Source organism: Rhincodon typus, chromosome 2 (assembly GCF_021869965.1).
Source record: "Rhincodon typus isolate 14 chromosome 2, sRhiTyp1.1, whole genome shotgun sequence".
Classification (NCBI taxonomy): Eukaryota; Metazoa; Chordata; class Chondrichthyes; order Orectolobiformes; family Rhincodontidae; genus Rhincodon; species Rhincodon typus.
The window spans coordinates 116,645,568-116,665,572 of NC_063333.1; the positions used below are offsets into that span (position 1 = coordinate 116,645,568).

General features: G+C 40.8%; 1 protein-coding gene across 12 annotated transcripts in view; it reads right to left on the bottom strand.

The window, feature by feature from the left end:
- The window catches only part of si:dkeyp-120h9.1 (Y+L amino acid transporter 2-like), a 158,675-nt gene that overhangs the window by 63,747 nt on the left and 74,923 nt on the right, over positions 1-20,005 (bottom strand). For 7 of the 12 annotated variants that reach the window (XM_048610143.1, XM_048610121.1, XM_048610112.1 and 4 more), the window contains 2 exons: positions 10,223-10,328; positions 625-1,151 (listed from right to left, as the gene is read on the bottom strand). In XM_048610143.1, coding sequence (XP_048466100.1) covers positions 625-1,069 — 445 coding nt within the window. In that variant the 5' untranslated portion in view covers positions 1,070-1,151; positions 10,223-10,328. Of the gene's footprint in view, positions 1-624; positions 1,152-10,152; positions 10,329-20,005 lie in introns of all 12 variants that reach the window. The other 5 variants (XM_048610163.1, XM_048610176.1, XM_048610169.1 and 2 more) reach the window with 2 other exon arrangements.

Below are 20,005 nucleotides of genomic sequence, written 5' to 3' on the forward strand. Positions count from 1 at the left end.
CAAATATGGACTGTCTTGCCAGGAAGAGGCTTGCGAGCTATACCAGGTGATGCTTAATGCAGTTGACCACCTAGATACAAACCATTTTGAGATGGAAGGCTGCCACTAGTGCATGGTCTTATGAGGATTTAATACAATATTTATTACAGGCCTACATTGAAATAATGTCCATCGATAAATGTCTTACTGTTTGACCCCTACATCATATAAAATCCCTGGGCCACTAGAATTTCTGACTTACTAAAATGGCAAGTTACCTCACAAAATAAAGTTTAGTGGCAAGTTCATTTTTATTTCAAGTATAATCATTTTTTTTTAAAATTGGGATTTCAACAATGTTGGCTAGATTGCATTTTTGACCATTTTTCATTTTCCTTACTTATTGCTTGATCACTTCAGAAGGCATTAGCAGTCAAATATGTTGTGTGAGACTGCAATCAAATATATAGCCCAGACAGGACAGAGGAAGCAGACTCTTCTCCCTGAAGAACATGAGCAAACTACTCTATTGTAATAATCCAACAGGTTTCATGGTCACTTTTTTCGTGGTACCAGCTTCCAAGTTACCATGTTCATTGAACTCAATATCACAACATCGTACGTAGTTGAATATTAGCTCCTTACCTATGCAAAAGGCAGCCAACAATCGCACAGCAGAATAAGGTGGATCACAAGTTGGAAAAAAGGGCTGAATCAGATAATTGGCAAATGTGATGGCAATGACAGCTTGGCATGCTGGCTCAACAATTAATAGAGATGTCCAGAGACGCAGAAATGCCAGGAAACCCCCAAACGATTCCAGTATGTAGGCATAGCTTGCTCCAGATTTCTTTATAGTTGTTCCAAGTTCTGCATAGCAGAGTGCTCCAAAGACAGAAAATACTCCTCCCAATGCCCAGATAATCAATGAAAGGCCATAGGAACCACTGAATATTAGAACTCCTTTGGGAGAAACAAAGATGCCAGATCCAATCATGTTTCCAACAATCAGGCAAATGCCATGCAACAAGGAGATATCCTTCTTAAGTCTCACGGAATCACCAGAAGATTTCTTAGAATCAACCTCCATGTTGTCACAGTGAATAGGTGGATCAACTCAATCCTACACTATCAGAAAACTACGTCCAAACTTAAAGACATGCCTTAGGAATCTGCAGAAACAAACATTGAAAGACAAAATTAGAAGATGCAGCATATACATTTTAAAATTAAACCAAGTAATAAACAATGAAACATTTCTCAGTCTTCTTGTGCTTAAATATTATGATTCTGTGGTTAAGCATGACTTCTTACCCACTGGCATTTCATATCCATCGTTGTAACTCCCATCCGTCTCATAGATGAAACTCTACGTGCAGAACCTAACCTACTTTGAATCAATACATGAGTATAAATAGTGAGAGGATGTGGTGTCTCAAGGTTGCTAATCTACGCTTTTGGCAGTAGGTCATACCAGAATAAATATAGGCTGTCCAATGTCCAATCTATATTTTATCAATTGCCTCAAAGGAGCAAATCACAACATTCAGGTTAAAAGCATGAATTCTACTTTATTGTAATGCCTGGAGTGCAAACAAGAGTATTTCAGAGTTCTGAGAGAGTCTTGCTCTTTCACCATGCTCTAACTAATAATAACCTGAACAGGATGGACACTAACATCTTGGTAGGGAGATTTGCTAGTTCTACTTGGGAGTCTTTAAACTAGCAGGAAGTGGTGATGGGGTGGGGGGTGGGGGGATCTTAAATAGTAGTGAGAATAGAGAGACAGATGAGGATGGTTATGAAGTTAAGCACAGCAAGTTAATTAGAAAAGGCAGGCAACAGCAAGTCAGAGAATGAAGTAATTCTGAAGAATTAAACTGCAGTTATTTCAATGCAAGGGGTCTTACAGATAAGGCAGATGAATTCAGGGCATGTATGTGAATATAAGACTGGGATATCATGGCTATTTCAGAAACATGGACGAAGAAGGAACAGGTCTGGCAGCTCAATGTTCCAGGGTATAGATGCTAAAGGAAGGATCGAAAGGAAGGCAAGAAACAAGGGGAAGTGGTGTTTTGATTAGGGAAAACTCAGAGAGGATATTTCTTTCAGTGAAGCTAAATGGTGGAATTCAGAAATAAGAAGGGGATGGTCACCTTGATGGGATTGTACTAAAGGCCTCCCAATAGTCAGAGGTAAAGTGAGGAGCCAATATGTCAAGAGATTTCAGGTATTTGTAAGGATGATAGGGTGGTAATAGTAGAGGACTTTAACTTTCCAAACATAGAATGGGACTTCCATACTGTTAAGCGCTTGAATGGGGAGGAATTTGTTAAATGTGTTCAAGAAAATTTTCTTTATCAATATGTAGATGTACCTACTACAGAAGGTGCAAAACATGATCTTCTCTGGAGAAATAAAGCAGGGCAAGTGGCTGAAGAGTTAGTGGGGGAGCACTTTGGGACCAGTGATCATAATTCTATTAGTTTTAAAATAGTTATGGAAAAGGATAGGCCTTGTATAAAAGTTAAAGCTCTTAATAGGAGTAAGGCCACTTTTGATGATACGTGACAGGAATTTTTAGAAGTTGACTGGAGCAGAATGTTTACAGGTAAAAGGAACAACTGGTAAGTGGGAGGCTTTCAAGTGATTTGGAAATATGTTGAAACTTAACATTTATGAAAATAATTTATGTCTAAGGCTGGTGTTGTTCTAAGACAATTGAGTGACTCTTTTGATCCCTAATGCAAACAACTGCTAAAGCTTGAGTTGATGTTTTATGGACCAGACCCCTCAAAATACATCAAGGACTTAGCCGCTTCCTGTTAGTGTGAAGAGCAAGGCTGGTAAGCGTAGGGAAGAAGGAATGAATAAAAATATTGAGGCTCTGGTAAGGAATAAGGAGGCACATATTAGGTATAGACAACTGGGATCAAGTGAATCTCTTGAAGATTATAAGGGGTGTAGGTACATTCTTAACAGGAAAATGAGAAGGGTCAAAAAAGGGAGATGAGATAGGTCTGGCAGATAAGATTAAGGATAATCCAATGATATTCTACAAGTACGTTAAGAGCAAAAGCGCAACATGGGAGAAAATAGGACTCCTTAAAGATCAAGGAGGTCGTCTATGTGTGGAACAACACGAGATGGGAGAGATACTAAATGAACATTTTGTGTCAGTTTTTACTGTGGAGAAAGACTTGGAGGTTAGGAAACTCGGGAAAACAAACACTAATGTCTTGAAAACAATCCACATTACAGAAGAGGTGGTGCTGAAAGTCTTAAAAAACATAAAGGCAGACAAATTTCCAGGAACTAATCTAATTCAGTGGTTTGATTAGGTTCATATATCAAATAACATATGCTGAAGAGTGTGTACAGTCTGGAATCTAATTGAGGGGTTTGGAGAGCTTTGTACATTGAACAATGCATACCCAGGATTGACATACAAATTGAATCCAAGAGGGAATCAGGGCAGTTTATGTATAGAATAACAGATACTCCACAACATCCTCATCAAACACTCCCAGGACAGGTAGAGCACAGGGTTGGGCACCGAGTAAAATGCAACCTCTACATTGTTCCCATCAAACACTCCTTGGCCAGGGGTTGGAAATGCCATCTCCACACTATCCAATGACTGTAGATCTGTCTCTAAATTTTGTATCGTTATTTAGGGAGCTATTCAGCTCAGTGAGCCTTCACAGCCCTTGCTCTTGCTCTCTTTCACACACACATTGCCTTGGCTTCTCCTTTTCCATCTCCCTCTTTCTCTCTCGCTGTCTCTCTTTTGCCCATCGCTTCTCTGCCTCCATCCCTCACCTCTCTAGTTGTTTTCTGAGAGTACACAACAATATTGTAATGTTAAGCCAGACTGTGCAATTAGAGCAGTGCTTGCTGTGTCTTGAAGGTTAGAGGATTGGCTGGTCGACCATAAACAGGGTTATTTCCAGCTTGGTGAGCTGGTTCTAATGGGCACCAGAAGGGTTGCTGCTAAAGCCATAGCCATTTACAATCAATATTAATGATTTAGACAAAGGGAAAAAGTGTAAAGTCTCCAGGTTTATTGACAAGACTGGGTAGGGTGGGAGAGAACACTGTGGGGATGACCAAACAGGCTGTAAACAGGTATGGACAGGTTCACTGGGTAGGCAAGTCATTGGCAGATGGACCATGTGGAAAAAATATCTATTTGTGGCAGAGATTTCCAAACTAACACAGTAACATATTAAAATACCCATTCCTTGCCTGTCCACATTTCCAGATCCAATGAGGATATGTCCCTGAGGAAGGCCAGTTTTCTGACTGGGTATAATAATTTGGCAACATGAAGGTACTGAGTGTAACAGAGTTTGCTACATCTCATTGCATCATCATCTTTGTCATTTGCATCGTTTGAATTATATTTAAAATATTGGCAGAGAAAATATAACGTGGTGACATGTAATTCATGTTTGTGGCGAAAAAGATAGGAAAAACAAAGTTTCTGTTTAAAGTGGTAAGAAACAATGAAATATTATGGTCCAAGTTGTTTATGGTATCAGAAGGCGAACGTGATGGCGGAGCCAAAAGTTAGAGGACAAATGGTATATTGCCAGGAGATTGTATTACGAACGTGAGGAAGTCTTGCTGTGAATCTCTCTAGGTCAGATAGTCACTTTCTCTGGAAGACATTAACATCCCTTCGGAGTTCCTTCATCTCACACACAGGCAAACACACACAAACTCATTCTGTCACACCAGCACACACCTAAGCTCTTACAGGACACATGCTCACACACACACAAACACTGTCATTACATGCACAGACACACATGTAAAGCAATACAAACTCACCATCTCACAGTCACACAATCTTACACAAAACCTCTGACACATGCTCCAGCACAATCTCTCAATCAAACAAATTCAACCACAAACTCTCGCTTTCTTACAGTCACACAGTCACTCCCTCACAAATATATGCAAACAATACTCATTTATCAGCACAAAATTTGAAGCCAAATGTATGTCAGTGTCGGATTTGATAAATTCCTGTTTTCTGGATGAAACACACCTGACTCCAAGTTAAAACTTGACAGATTCAGAACAAAGCCTCACACGTACAATTCAGCAGTGGCTGACCGGACATGTTATCTTTTGTATATTCCAATCATATTTTCCTGTTTGAAAAGTTAGACATTCAGTGCTGACACTTCTAATTATCTCAGGGCACTGTCTTGAAACAGATTCCGTAGTTTGCATCTTCATGAATTAAATAGTTCATATCCTTTGTAACAGAGGTCTCCTCATCATGCTTCTTCAAAGCTAATTAACATTTCTACAATGCAGGAATGTATGAATAAAAACAACTTCTTCCCCTCTCCTGTACTGACAGAATTCCAGAACAGAGATAGTCAGCATGGCTTTGTGCATGGGAAATACTGTCTCACAAACTTGATTGATTTTTTTTCAAGATGTAACCATAAAGATAGGGGAAGGCAGAGTGGCAGATGTTGTCTACATGGACTTTACTAAAGCCTTTGACAAGGTTCTGTGTGGTAGACTGATTAGCAAAGTTAGATCACATGGGATTCAGGCAGCGCTTCTCAATTGGATACCTTGTAAACTTTTCACTGTATTCACGTGAGTACATGTGACAATAAACCTAATTCTAATTCTAAAATCAGCTTGCTGGTAGGAGACAGAGGGTGGTGGTGGAGGGTTGTTTTTTGGACTGAAGGCCCATGACCAGCGGCATTCTGCAGGGATTGGTGCTGGATTCACTATTGATTTTATAAACGATTTGAATAAGAATTTAAGAAGCACGGTTAGTAAGTTTGCAGATGACATCAAAATTAGTGGTGTAGTCGATAGTGAAAAAGGTTATCTAAGATTACAGAGGGATCTTGATCAATTAGACTAATGGGTTGAGGAATGGCAGATTGAGTTTAATTTGGATAAATGCAAAGTGTTTGCATTTTGGTAAAGCGAACAAGGGCAGGGCTTACACAGTTAATAGTAGGGCCCTGGGTAGTGTTGTCGAATAGACGAATGTGGGATTCAGGTACATAATTTTTGAAACTTGCATCACAGGGTGGTTAAGATGGCATTTAGCATGCTTGCCTTCAGATCATTGAGTACAGGAGTTGGAATGTCACATTGAGATTGTACAAGAGGCCACTTTTGGAGTACTGTCTATAGTTCTGGTTGCCCTGCTATAGGAAAGATATTATTAAATTGAAGAGGGTTCAGAAAGATTTACCAGGACGTTGTCAGGACTAGAGGGTGAGAATTACAGGGAATAGGCTGGATAGGCTGAGACTTTTCTCACTGGAGCATAGGAAGGTTGAGGGGTGACCTTATAGAGGTTTATAAAATCATGAGAGGCAGAGATAAGGTATATAGTAAAGGTCTTTTCCCTAGGATGGGGGCGGGGAGAGTTCAAAACTGGAGGGCATATTTTTAAGATGAGAGGAGAAAGATTTAAAAGGGACCTGAGGGGCAACTTTTTCGCACAGAGGATGGTTTATATGTGGAATGAACTGCCAGAGGAAGTGGTAGATGCAGGTACAGTTACAATATTTACAAGACTTTTGGACAGGTACATGAATAGGAAAGGTTTAGAGGGATGTGAGTCAAATGCAGGCAGGTGGGGTCAAGTTTAGTTTGGGAATCTTTGTCAGCATGGACAAGTTAGACCAAAGGGTTGATTTCCTTGCTATATGACTCTATACCTATTGATGGACAAAAGCACAAAACACCAAGTTATTCTATCCTGCTCCAGTGCTTTAGATACAGTAATCATACAAGCACCAGAAAAAAAAGGATTTTAAAGAAATTTATCACTATAGCTGGTTTCAAATTGACATCAAATCAGCATATTGTACTTTGAATGGTTTCATATTCAAACCTCAAATGAAGTTTAGATTTCGCATATCCTAAGACAGGTTGTGGGCAAGGAATGGTCTTTTGTTTTGGACCGATCATTAGATTAAATAATCGGCTCTTTCTCACAAACAGCCTGACTATATTCAAACAGCAAGTGTTGGTAAAGTAGGATGGTTGCAACAAAACCACTAGGAAGAGGAGGAGATAATTCCAATAGAAAGAACAAGCAGGGCCAGGTTAATAGACACAGTAGGACTGGCAGTCTGAAGTGTATTTATTTTAACGCAAGGAGTGCAACAGGTAAAGCAGAGGAGCTTAGAGCCTGGATTAGTACATGGAACTACAATGTTGTAGCCAATATAGAAACCAGGTTGAGAGAAGGACAGGACTGGCAACTCAACGTTTCAGGGTATAGAAGTTTCAGGTGTGATAAGAGAGGGATCTAAAAAGGGGTGGGGGAGCTCCAATAGTGCTTAAGAAGAATGTCACAACTGTATAAAAAGAGGACATCTTGGAGGGTTCATCCAGCGAGGTCATGTGTAGAACTCAGGAATAAGAAAGGTGCAATCATTATGATGGGGTTATCCTATAGGCCTCCCTATAGCCAGTGGGAAATAGACGAACAGATATGTAAGCAGATCATGGAAAGATGTAAAAACAGCAGTGTTGTTTTTAGTGGGTGATTTTAACTTCCCCAATATTGACTGGGACTCCCTTAATGCCAGGCGCTTGGATAGGGCAGAATTTGTTGAGGAGGGTTTCTTGAAACGATGTGTAGATAGCCCAACTATGGAAGGGGCCATACTACACCTTAGAATTGGGGAATGAGCCTGGCCAGGTAATTGAAGTTTCAGTGAAAGAGCATTTTGGCAACAGTGATGATAATTCCATAAGCTTTAAGACAGTTATGGATAAGGGTAAGACTGGTCCTCAGGACAAATGCTAAACTGGGGGAAAGCGAATTATAATATTATTAGGCAGGAAGTGGAGAAATTAGATTGGGTACGGCTGTTTCAGGATAAATCCACAGCTGACATTTGGGAGTCTTTTAAAGGCCAATTGATCAAAGTTCAGGATCAGTGCGTTCCTATGAGGATAAAAGATAAGGAATGGCAAGATTCAGGAACCTTGGACGATGAGTTAGTCAAAAAGAAAAAGAAAGCATATATAAGATTTAGGAAATTGAAATCAAACAAAGGACCTTGAGAAACATAACGGGAGCACAAAAGAACTTAAGCAAGGAATGAGGAGGGCTAAAGGGGGCCATGAAATATTGTCGGCAAGGAGGATTGAGAATAATCCCAAGGCATTTTATGGCATATTAGTAGCAAGAGGATAGCTTGGGAAAGGATAGGTCCACTCAATGACAAGAGAAAATTAATGCATGGATCAAGAGGAAGGAGGTGAGCTGTTTAATGTGTATTTCGCATCGGCATTCACCAAAGTGATAGATGTAGATGTGGTAAGATTAGGGAGGGATATTTTGATATTCTAGGCCATGTCAATATTAAGAAAGAGGAGGTGGTGTTGGGTGTCTTGAAAACACTAAGGTAGGTAAGTCCCAGGGCCTGATGGCATTTATCCCAAGATACTGAAGCAGGCAAGGGAGGAGATTGCTGGGGCCTGGATAGAGATCTCTATCTTCTTTAGCCACAGGCAAGATCCTAGAAGACTGCAGAATAGCCAATTTTGTTCCTTTGTTTAAGAACAACAACAGGGATAATCCTGGAAATTATAGGCCATTGAGCCTTACATCAGCAATAGGGAAATTACTGGAGAAGATCCTTAGGGATAGGATTTACTCGTATTTAGAAATGAATGGACTTATTAGGGATAGTCAGCATAGCTTTATGTGAGGGAAGTCTTGTCTCACAAACTTGAGATTTTTGAGGAAGTGACAAAGATGATTCAGGAGGGTAGGTCAGTGGATGTTGTCTACATGGACTTTTAGTAAAGCATTTGACAAGGTCCTTCAAGGTAGACTGGTCCAGAGGATTAAGTCACATGGGATCCACAGTGAGTTGGCAAATTGGATACAAAATTGGCTTAACCATAGAAGCTACAGAGTAGTTGCAGAGAGGTGTTTTTCTGACTGGAGGTCTGTGATCAGTGGTGTTGTGCAGAGATCAGAGCTGGAACCTCTTGTTTGAAATGTATATAAATTACTTGGATGAAACTATAGGTAGTTTGATTAGTAAGTTTCCAGATGATATGAAACTTGGTGAATTTTTGGACAGTGAGCAGGTTGCCCAAGCTTGGATCGGTTGGAAAGTTGGATGGAAAAATGGCAGATGGAATTTAATCTGGATAAGTGTGACATTAAGCATTTTGGAAGGTCAAATACAAGAGGAAAATATATAATAAATGGAACACACTTAGCAGCAGTGATTGAGGGATTTTGGGGTGTTAGTCCATAGCTCACAAAAAAAATGGCAACATAAGAAGTGGATAAGGTGGTAAAGGTGGCATAAAACATGCTTGCCTTCCTCAGTTGGGGCACTGAGTATAAAAGTTGGCAAGTCATGTTGCAGCTGTATAAGACTTTGGTTAGGTCACATTTGAAGTATTGTGCTCAGTTCTGGTCACTGCACTAATGAAAGAATGTGGAAGCTTTGCAGTAGGTGTAGAAGAGGTTTACTAGGATGTTGCTTGGATTGGAGTGTATTAGTTATAAAGGAGAAATTGGACAAACTTGGATTGTTTTCGCTAGAGCATCAGAGGCTGAAGTTTATAAAATTATGAGAGGCAAAGATAAGGTGGATAGTTGGAGTCTTTTTCACAAGATGGAAATGTTCAATTCTAGGGGGCATAGGTTTAAGGTGAAAGGAATAAATGTGAAGGAGATATGCAAGGAAAGATTTTATTACACAGTGGTAGATGCCTAGAAGGTGCTGCCAGGAAAGGTATTAGAAGCAGTTACAACAGCATCACTTAAGAGGCATTTAGACATACAGACAAACAGGCAGGGAATAGAAGGATATGGACTTTGTGCCAGAAGATCGGATTAATTTAGAACTGCATCATGGTTGACACAGATTTGGTGGGCCAAAGGCCTGTCCTGCGCTGTATTATTCGATGTTCTATGCAATCAGAGCAGATATCTCTTTCAGATGGTGAGATGGTCTGGACTTCTGGGGTCTTCCTGCCTTTCCTCCAACACATTCCTATGCTGCGGTAGTTTTTTCTTTGACAAATTTTCCATGTCTCCTTCCTCCGCTGTTATTCTTCTTTAACTTTTACACCTCCACTGGACTCAATTTTGTTCTAAAATTATCTCATTACCTTTTGTTTTGTATTTACCTCAAGGTCTTTTGCCTTGCACAAGCATCTATTGCAACTGATCTCTTGTACTCTTCATCCTAATACACACCTCTCCCCTCTGTTCCACCTTGCTCCTGCTAAAGGTCAGCATTCAATCCATTGCTTTTCTTGAATATATACAAATGACTCGTGTGTACAAGGCACAATTTCCAGCTCTGTGGGTGAAAGGAAATGGAAAGGTATTGTTAGCGATGAGGAGGTCCAAACAGTATGGATGGGCTGGTATATTGGGCAGTAACATATTGGATAAAAAAAAACTTAATGCAGAGAATTTTAAATCAGTACATTTTGGGAGGAAGAAGTAGGAGAGACTATATAAAGTAAAAGGCAAAATTCCAAAGAGTAGGAATGCACTGCAAAACCTAGGTGAATATGTGCACAAATTGCTGAAGGTGGCAGGGCAGGTTAAAAAGGTGTACAGGATCCAAAGCTCTGTAAATAGAGGCAGCATGCAAAAACAAAGATACTATGATGAACCTTCATGATTCAGCCTCTAATGGAGTATAATGCTCAATTCTGAGTTCTGGACTTTAGGAAAGACATAAAGTGTCAGGGTCGATGGACTTCAGATATGTAGGTGTATCGGAAAAGTAAATGTTGAACTCCTTAACAGATTGAGAGGAAACATGATACAGCCATTCAAAATGATTAAGGATTTTTACAGAGCAAATAGAAAGTAATTGTTCCCACTGGTGCAAGAGTCAATAACCAGAGGACAAATGATTCAAGGTGATTGACAAAAGAAGCATCAAGGTCACAAGCAAAATCCTTTTCATGTAGTGGGTGGCTAGAACCTGGAATGCACTGCCACCGGGGATAATGCAGTCACAATTTCAAAGCAACTGAAGAGAAAGAATTGGCAGGGCTATAATCAAAAGGGTGGAGGAATGGGGTTGGCTGATACACTCTTGTAGAGAGCCAGCATTGATACAATGAGCCCAAGGGTCTTCTTCTGTGCTGTAACCATATTATGGACCCTTGTTAACATGCTGGCACCGAGATTGAAAGAGGTATGTGTTTTACGCTTGAGGATTGCCCCTTGCTAAAAACTGAGCACAGGAAATTTAATAAATATGACAAAGACAAATTGCTGCTATAAGTTGCTGAAATATCACTAAATTAGTTTCCAAATTTCGACTAAATCATTGTGACCTTTATCTATGGAGAGGAAAGATAAACCATGTACAAACTAGATGTACCAATCTGATGTCAAATCATGCAAGACTCTTCAAGGTACATTATACACCACTTTTAGCATTTCAAAAGAACCAGCTCAAGCTGCACTGAGCTAAACAGAAACTGTCACAAAGAATGTCAATAAGCTTGCATTTTCTTTCTTTCTGGAATGTTACAAAGGACTTGGTAAAGTGAGATAACAAGGTGTAGAGCTGGATGAACACAGCAGGCCAAGCAGCATCAGAGGAGCAGGAAGACTGACGTTTCAGGCCTAGACCCTTCTTCAGAAATGTAAGGTGTGCCGTTTCTCAAGCTCCACTACTTCAGGGATCACTACAAAAATTACAATTTAATCAAAGCTTGCGAAGCCCCTGATTTACATGTTTGATGAAATCAAATTAACAAAAAAAAAGGCCCTCTGCATTTAACAATAATTATTTCGATACTTTCTAATCAACCTGTTCAGAGATGTTATTATGCACCTCTAGGAACAGGTGAGATTCAAACCCAAGCCTCCTGACCACTGCAACACAAGAACCCTACAATAATTACTGTTTTTTTTCCTAACGAGCTTATTCAGGGACATTAATTCACATGGCACAGAAACTCACATGGTCTGTGGATATTTTAGAATTCTTCCTAATCAAGTCTGACCATCCTTTAGTCATTTGACCACTTCTTCGCATAAAATCAAATGATAATCTTATAAAGATGACCTAATTTACTAGAAGTTTGTTAAATCAGTGCTTTAAAATTAAATTTTCAGATAACAAAAACCAAGTCTATTGTACACTTCACTCTATTTTAACTTCCCATGATCCAGTCCATAAAGTGGCATAGGAGCGTCTGTGATAGAGTTAAAGATCTTATATAGATTTCATATGTCTGAAACCCTGCGATATGCATAAAAACTGAAAGAACTGCGGATGCTGTAAATCAGGAACAAAAACAGAAATTGCTGGAAAAGCTCAGCAGGTCTGGCAGCATCTGTGAAGAAAAATCAGAGCTAACATTTCGGGTCACGAAACATTAACTCCGATTTTTCTTTACAGATGCTCCTGGACTTTTCCAGCAACTTCTGTTTTTGTTCTGCAACGTGCATGTCATTTTCGGCTTTCTAAAGGTTTTCAATAGTCACTCATAATAAAAGATTTTGGACAGCTGCCATTTAGCAATTAAAGAGAGCAAAAGTAACAATTACCACAGTGCTGAAAGCATGAATTTCTTACATCAATCAGTATACATTTGTTCAGTATAATTCCTAAATTATAGCACAGCAACTTTGGTCCTTAATACAGCCAATTAAGATTAATGATGTCCTTAGTTCAAAGGTATCAAATTTAATTGCATTCACTTCCATTCTGACCTCTTATGAGCTATAATTCTATCTTGTATTAGACCCTTGCCTGTTGAGGGATTGTCATTTTGGTTATGAATTTCTTCAGGTCAATAACCATATCTTCACCGAAACAACCCTGTAATCATGCATGGATTTAAGACAGATAGTGCAAGCAGAAATTTACCCGAACCTGCTGCTTACTAAATAAATTGATGTAATTTCAATTTTCATGGTTAGCTCAGTTAGATTAAAGATTATCCTAGTTAAATTATTAAACAGTTTCTTCGGCAGGCTGAAAGAAATCTGTGCCTGTATTTGTTTCATCGACATGATAAATACAACTGTGAATGTTTCTTAATGTATCCTTTAAAAATTAATGCAGACTTTATCTCTCTTATCAAGGTGTCAAAGACCCTCATTACATTGGACTCCTCCACCTTTGGAAGCATGGATTTTTCACTAACATAGCACTTATGTCACTTTGCAGCAGTACACCGCAAATATTTCACATATAAAGAACTATTGTTTTGTAGGTGAATATCACAGCTATTTATACATCAGCTTCCACAAACAGACACAGGAAGAATGACATCTTTATCTGTTTTTAATGCTGAGAGTTAACATTACTCAGAATGTTGGGACAATTGCTACCTTTTTCAGATAAGCCCAAAAGCATATTTAACATCCATTTGAAAAGGTTATGGCCCTTGGCTTAATGTTTCATTTAAACTTTGGGACCTCCAAATGTATGTGTTTGCCTCAATAAAACTTTCAGAAGACACCTTGAACCAACAGTTCTGAGTTGCGTTGATAAAGAGAACACCTATATAGCAAGGCAGGCAATGAACTCACTTTAAATTTTTAACATAAAATAGCATTATTTAGTTTTGTACGACTAATTTTGGGTGTAGTCATTCTGTTCTGATATTCCAGTGTTTACAAGAGTTGAACTGATACAGCCCAGGAGAAACAAAGGAAAGGTTACATCCATTCCAGCCTTTTGCAAGGTCACACTCATTCACTTGACTTTATCTTCTCATGTCCATTAGCAGTCCAAAGTTCCCCAGAAAATTGGCTCAATTTAAACAAAGAAGCCATTTTTACTTTCCCTAGCCTTTATGTCTCAGCTTCCCTTTCAAATCATCCTCTCGGATTAGGAAATAACTTACATACCAATTTTTGTTCTTGTGTTGGGTGCAGAGTTGAGAAAAATCTTGGCTCTGTGCACCCAATATTTAAAATGGCCACCGACATTTCTAATTTCCGATTGTTGCTGCATGTGCAACTGGGGAAGCATCCAGGGGCCAAACATTTCACCTACATGTTCAAACAAGATTTCAAATGCTTGACACTTACATTTTTAATCCGTCATGTCAACAAAGACATCCATTCAGCAAGCAACTGGAGGTTTCCATCATTATGGCCAAATCCAGGGCAAGTTTCAATTGTTCTAGATGGGTAACCCACATCATTAATCTCCCAAGTGAGGATGGATGAACTGACTCCCCATCTTCATCCACCTGCCCATTTTGTTAATTGCAACAGGGTTAATTTTTTAAAAAAAATATGCCTTAAAAGAAGCCAATTTCACCATGCCTTCTTGAGTTCATGAAAGAGAGAGAGTTTATTTGTTTTCAATAACTAATCAAAACAGTAATGCAACATACATATACATAGATCAGAAATAAGAAAGGAGTTCAAAAAGAAAAGTTGAGAGATATACAGATCAGTCTTTCTGGGTGGTCATGAAGAATGGACTGTAGAACGTTGATAGTTGAACATTGACTTTTTTGGCTTTTGCAGGTTAGTTACGTCCAATTGACGTCTTTCGTTTGATGGTGGTTGGCTGGCAGCACCCACAGCAAGAATCCTTCTGTTGCCCTGTTTTCTTAGGACTGGCTTGTTAGCTAGTTGGCTTCTAGCATTCAATGCAAAGTAGTCATTTTACCTGCAATGCAGGGATGACTGGTTAGTGATTCTTTGACTGTGGCCTACTAGCACAAACCTAGGCTAGCACAAATTCTTCCACTAGCACACAGACCAGGTTTGCAGTCAGGAGATTCTGAAATAAATAGGGAGAAAGGGGGAGGCGGATAGAAGATGGATAAAGGAGAAGATAGGTGGAGAGGAGACAGACAGGTCAAGGAGGCGGGGTTGGAGCCAGTAAAGGTGAGTGTAGGTGGGAAGTTAGGGACGGGATAGGTCAGTCCAGGGAGGACGGACAGGTCAAAGAGGCGGGATGAGGCTAGTAGGTAGGAGACAGGGGTAGGGCTTGAGGTGGGAGGATTGGATAGATGGGCGGACAGGTTAGGGAGGCGGGTATGAGCTAGGCTGGTTTTGGGATGTGGTTGGGGGAGGGGAGATTTTGAAGCTTGTGAAGTCCACATTGATACCATTGGGCTGCAGGGTTCCCAAGCGAAATATGAGGTGCTGTTCCTGCAACCTTCAGGTGGCATCACTGTGGCACTGCAGGAGGCCCAGGATGGACATATCGTTCAAGGAGTGGGAGGGGGAGTTGAAATGGTTCACGACTGGGAGATGCAGTTGTTTGTTGCGAACCGAGCATAGGTATTCCGCAAAGCGGTCCCCCAGCCTCCATTTGGTTTCCCTGATGTAGAGGAGGCCACAACGGGAACAGCAGATACAGTATACCACATTAGCAGATATGCAGGTAAACATCTGTTTGATATGGAAGGTCTTCTTAGGGCCTGGGGGGGGAAGGGGGAGGTGTAGGGGCAGGTGTAGCACTTCCTGCGGTTGCAGGGAAAAGTGCCAGGGGTGGTGGGGCTGGAGGGGAGCATGGAGTGGACAAGGGAGTCACAGAGACAGTGGTCCCTCCGGAAAGCAGATAAGGGCGGGGAGGGGAAAAAAAAAAAAGAAGTGTCTTTGGTGGTGGGGTCAGATTGCAGGTGGCGGAAGTGTCGGAGGATGATGCATTGGATCCGGAAGTTGGTGGGGTGGTACGTGAAGATGAGGGGGATTCTGTTTTAGTCGTTATTACGGGGACGGGGTGTGAGGGATGAGTTGCGGGAAATTGTAGAGACACGATCAAGGGCGTTTTCGACCACTGTCAAGGGGAAGTTGCAGTCCTTGAAAAACGAGGACATCTGGGATGTCTGGGAGTAGAATGCCTCATCTCGGGAGCAGATGCGGCGGAGGCAAAGGAATTGGGAATAGGGGATGGCCTTTTTACAGGAAGGTGGGTGAGAGAAAGTGTACACTAGGTAGCTGTGGGAGTCGGTAGGCTTGAAATGGATATCGGTTTCCAGGTGGTTGCCAGAGGTGGAAATAGAGAGGTCCAGGAAGGAGAGAGAGGCAACTTTAATCCTTCTCAAAATTAAACCAATCTCCTTACACACAGGTGAGGAGAATAAGAGTTCACGTTGTCTCTTTCTGCCCAATGGATCTTTCAATTTAATATCATCCTTAACTTCTTAGTTAGCCAAGGATGATGCATCATTGTTGCGGAACCTCTCTTTCCTCACTAGAATATGTATGTTTGTTGAGAGTTACAATACATCTCCTTAAAATGTCTGCAACTGCTTCTCTACCATTTTACCTTTTAGTCTTGTTTCTCATTACAATCTAGCCTTTACTGTCTTCATTCTCTTGAAATTAATTGTAAGTTTAAAACACTACAGGTACAAATTTTTCACCTGCAAACTGAATGTAAAATTCTACGATAGTATCACTCTTACCTTGAATAATCTCTCCTAGAAGACCATTAATTTTTTTCTCACTACATATGATCAGGTTCAAATCAGTCCTTTCCTTCCTTCGTTGTAGAAAATACTGATCTAAGAAACTGACTCAAATATATTCTTTGAACTCGTCCTCCAGACTCCCTTTGTCAATTTGATTTGTCTGATTTATATGAAGAATTGAAATTTCCTACAAATATTACAGTACCTTTCTTAAATTAAGATATTAAATAAATACTAGGTAGTTACCTTTTAAAAATGACGCATGAAAATTGCAGAAATTAGAGGATGACAGGAATCTAAAAATGAGGAACTTGAATAAATAATTAGCAATCCAACAGTACTTTAGAAAATGGGACTGAAAACCCAACAAATTTCCTGAACCAAGTGGTGTACATTCAAATGTTTTTAAAATACATGACTGTTCTTCTTAGGCAGTACTGAGACTGAGATGATTCTTTCCCACTCTGGAGTTGTAGATCCTAATGTAACCAAACAGTGCAATGCTATATCTGCACACCCTGCCACAGGTGAGGCAGGTGCGTGAGATGATCAGATGTTTGCAGGGTCCTTCCACTGCTTGCTTTTGGCTTCCACTCGGACAGAAGAGAAATGCTAGAGATTTGATATTTTCGGAGGGGCCTCTCCTTTAGTTTAAACAGTCTAGGACAAAAGCTTCCCAAGAATCAACATGAATTTTGCATTTCGACAGAGAGATTTTGAGCAGGTCCTTGCAGCAATGTTTTTGACCTCCTGGTAACCATTTTCTGTGATTAAGCCAGAAGTAGAGAATTTGTTTTTGAAGTTGTGTGTCAGGCATGTGAATGATGTAGCCCACCCAAAGTAGCTGACTGACCGTAACCAGTGCCTCAAATGTTGCTACAGGGTGTCAATGCTGTCGATAGATTTACAGGAATTTGTGGAGTCATCTTGGGATTTTTCCTATAAATTTGGAGAAGCCTGCTTTCTACTGTCCATGTGTCCAATGTACACTGAAGGATAGACAACTGTGCTGCCCTTGAGCTTAGTGCCATGCTCGAGGTCTTCATCATCAAACACTCTGCTCCTCAAATGGTCAAAGGCACCCTGGAGGTGGTGCTGAATTCATTCAGCAAGGGCAAACATTGACAAAGGAGATTCTCAAGGTATCAGAATTGATGTATATCCAGTCGCACTGTGAATTTTTTAACTCACGCCCAAGACATGGACATTGCTGGCTGGCCAGCATTTATTGCTTGTCCGCTGTTGCCCTTGAGAAGGTGCTGATGCGCTGCCTTCTTGAACTGCTGCAATCCACATGCTGTAGGTCAACCCACAATGCCCTTACAGAGGAAACTCCAGGATCTTGATAGTTGGGGGCAGAATTGCACAGCAGCAATGGGCCAACAGTGAACTTTTGTATGTTTAACCCATTCTCTCATACACCTCTCTGAATGTGTCACTGATGGTTTGAAGCTTGGCCTTCAATATACTCACATGCAAACATCATCTGTGTCCATTGCCGAGAGGGGTAGTTTTGGTTCTTAACTGATTAAATGCAAGTTTAAATTTCACACCTGCGTTGTAAAGAATCTCCACTCCAATGGGGAGCTTCATGGATATGAAGTGGAGTGTTGTGGCAAGGCAGATGCAGCACAGTCTTATTGACTCCAGTTTGCACATTCATTTCAGTCCAAGGTAGATGTGTTGACGAGGATCACAGCTTGTACATTGTTGTGCAGCAAGCAGAAAGCTGTCAAAAAGTTCTGCAGACATCCAAATTTGGAGGAGAATGCTGTATCACCCCTTTTGGATGACAGAGTCAAAAAAGGTGTTTCAGGTTGAAGAAGGCCGTGCATGAAAAGGTTGATATTATGGTTTGCACTCTTCTTGGATAGGTCTTGCTCCACCTTCCATGTAAGGGAGATGAGGTTATGCATTTAAATCAAGAATTCTTCTCAGTTATATTTCAACAGGGATTCAGTCTGCACCAGAGGCTTACTTGGTTCTCAGCTGTCAGATGGCCTTTTCAGCCTCATGTCAGGCTGGAGTTTTGCTGAGGTGCTAACAGAGAGCAAGCAGTGAGATATGGTTGAGGGAATCCACACTGAGGTCTGGGTCTTGGTTGAGCAGATCCTCAAAGGGCTCTTTCCAATGAGCGCCAATGACCTCTCGGTCCTTGACAAAACCAACCCATCATGGTTGGCAACAAGGTGGTGGATTTCCTATACTATTTTCACCCAAAATCTGCTCTTTGTATCACAGGGTTTTTCTTCTGCTGGACATCGTCCTTCCTTGTTTCCAGCTCTGCTTTCTTCCCTTCAGATTTTGGAATCACCTCGCACCCGAGAAATAGTAGCTCCTAGGTGTCCTGGTCGCTTGTCATTCCAGTCCTATGGTCTCCTGTTAGAGAAACCTTGATCCCCCTCACATGTTGTTTATGACGGATTAACAGGCAGGCCAGGTGCCATGGACATTCTGTTATTCCTGGTTGTTGAATGTTGCCAGATTAGTTGTGGGACATTGACTGAGTAGCCCTTTCATTGCAGAGTCCTTAAGTCTCCAGTGATATTGAATTTCCTGCAGCAGCTGCTGCTGCTGCCGCCGCCATTTTTAGGCCAGGCTAATGGAGATAGTAGAGTAGTTTAGACAATGGTCCGTCCAGCAGTTGTCAGCTCCTCTCATGATGCCAGTGATGCAAACACCCTTGTTGTCCTCTATCAGATGACAACATAATCAAGCAGGTGCCAATGTTCGGAGCAGGGTGTTGCTATAAGGTCTTGCAATAATCTCTGATGGAATAAAGTGCTCATTAATCAGGCCATGCTCTTACATTTCGTCAAGGCGATGACTACACTGCTGCTCACCTTCCTGGTACCTTCTTTGCCAATCAAGCTATTCCAGAGGATTGTGTCCCTCACAGCTGCCAATGAAATCACCAAGGACCAACTCATCTCTTTTTGATACTTAGGGCAAAGATTGATCAAGGCTGGAGTACAGTTCCTCTTTGGCCTTATTCATTGCTTCTCGGGCAGGGCACGCACATTGATGACTGTAATGTACTGTTGCTGCTGTTTTAAACAAAACTATGATCAGGTTAACCTGTCCCTGATGGGGCACTGTAGCAAAAATACAGTTGACAGCAAGTTATTAAAAATGAACAGAAACTTACTGAATCAAAATAACGTTCTCTGGGTGACGAAGCATTCGAACCCCAGCGTACTGCTTCTGGTCTGGGGTGAACACAAGGGTCATGAGGTGTTTTTTTATCTCGCAGGGGGAAATCACTGAGCTGGTGAGCTATTTTGCTTTTAATGGTGAAACCAACCCCAGAGTTGAATTCACAAACAAAAACAGAAATTGCTGAAAAACCAAGTCTAGCAGCATCTGCGAAGACAAATCAGAGCTAACATTGTGGGTACAATAACCCTTCAGAACTGATGAAAGCTAAGAAAATATTGTTTCTTTATGCACAAGATAGGGTGGGAGGAGGGGGTAAGGGGCAAACAATAGGTGGAGATAGAGCCCAAAGAGAGAGAAAACGGTTGGACAGACAAAGGAATGGATAACAGTCATCCTAGGAGAATGAAAGCTACTAATGGGGTCTGCAAGTGGCTAAAAATGGGTTGTGTGCAAG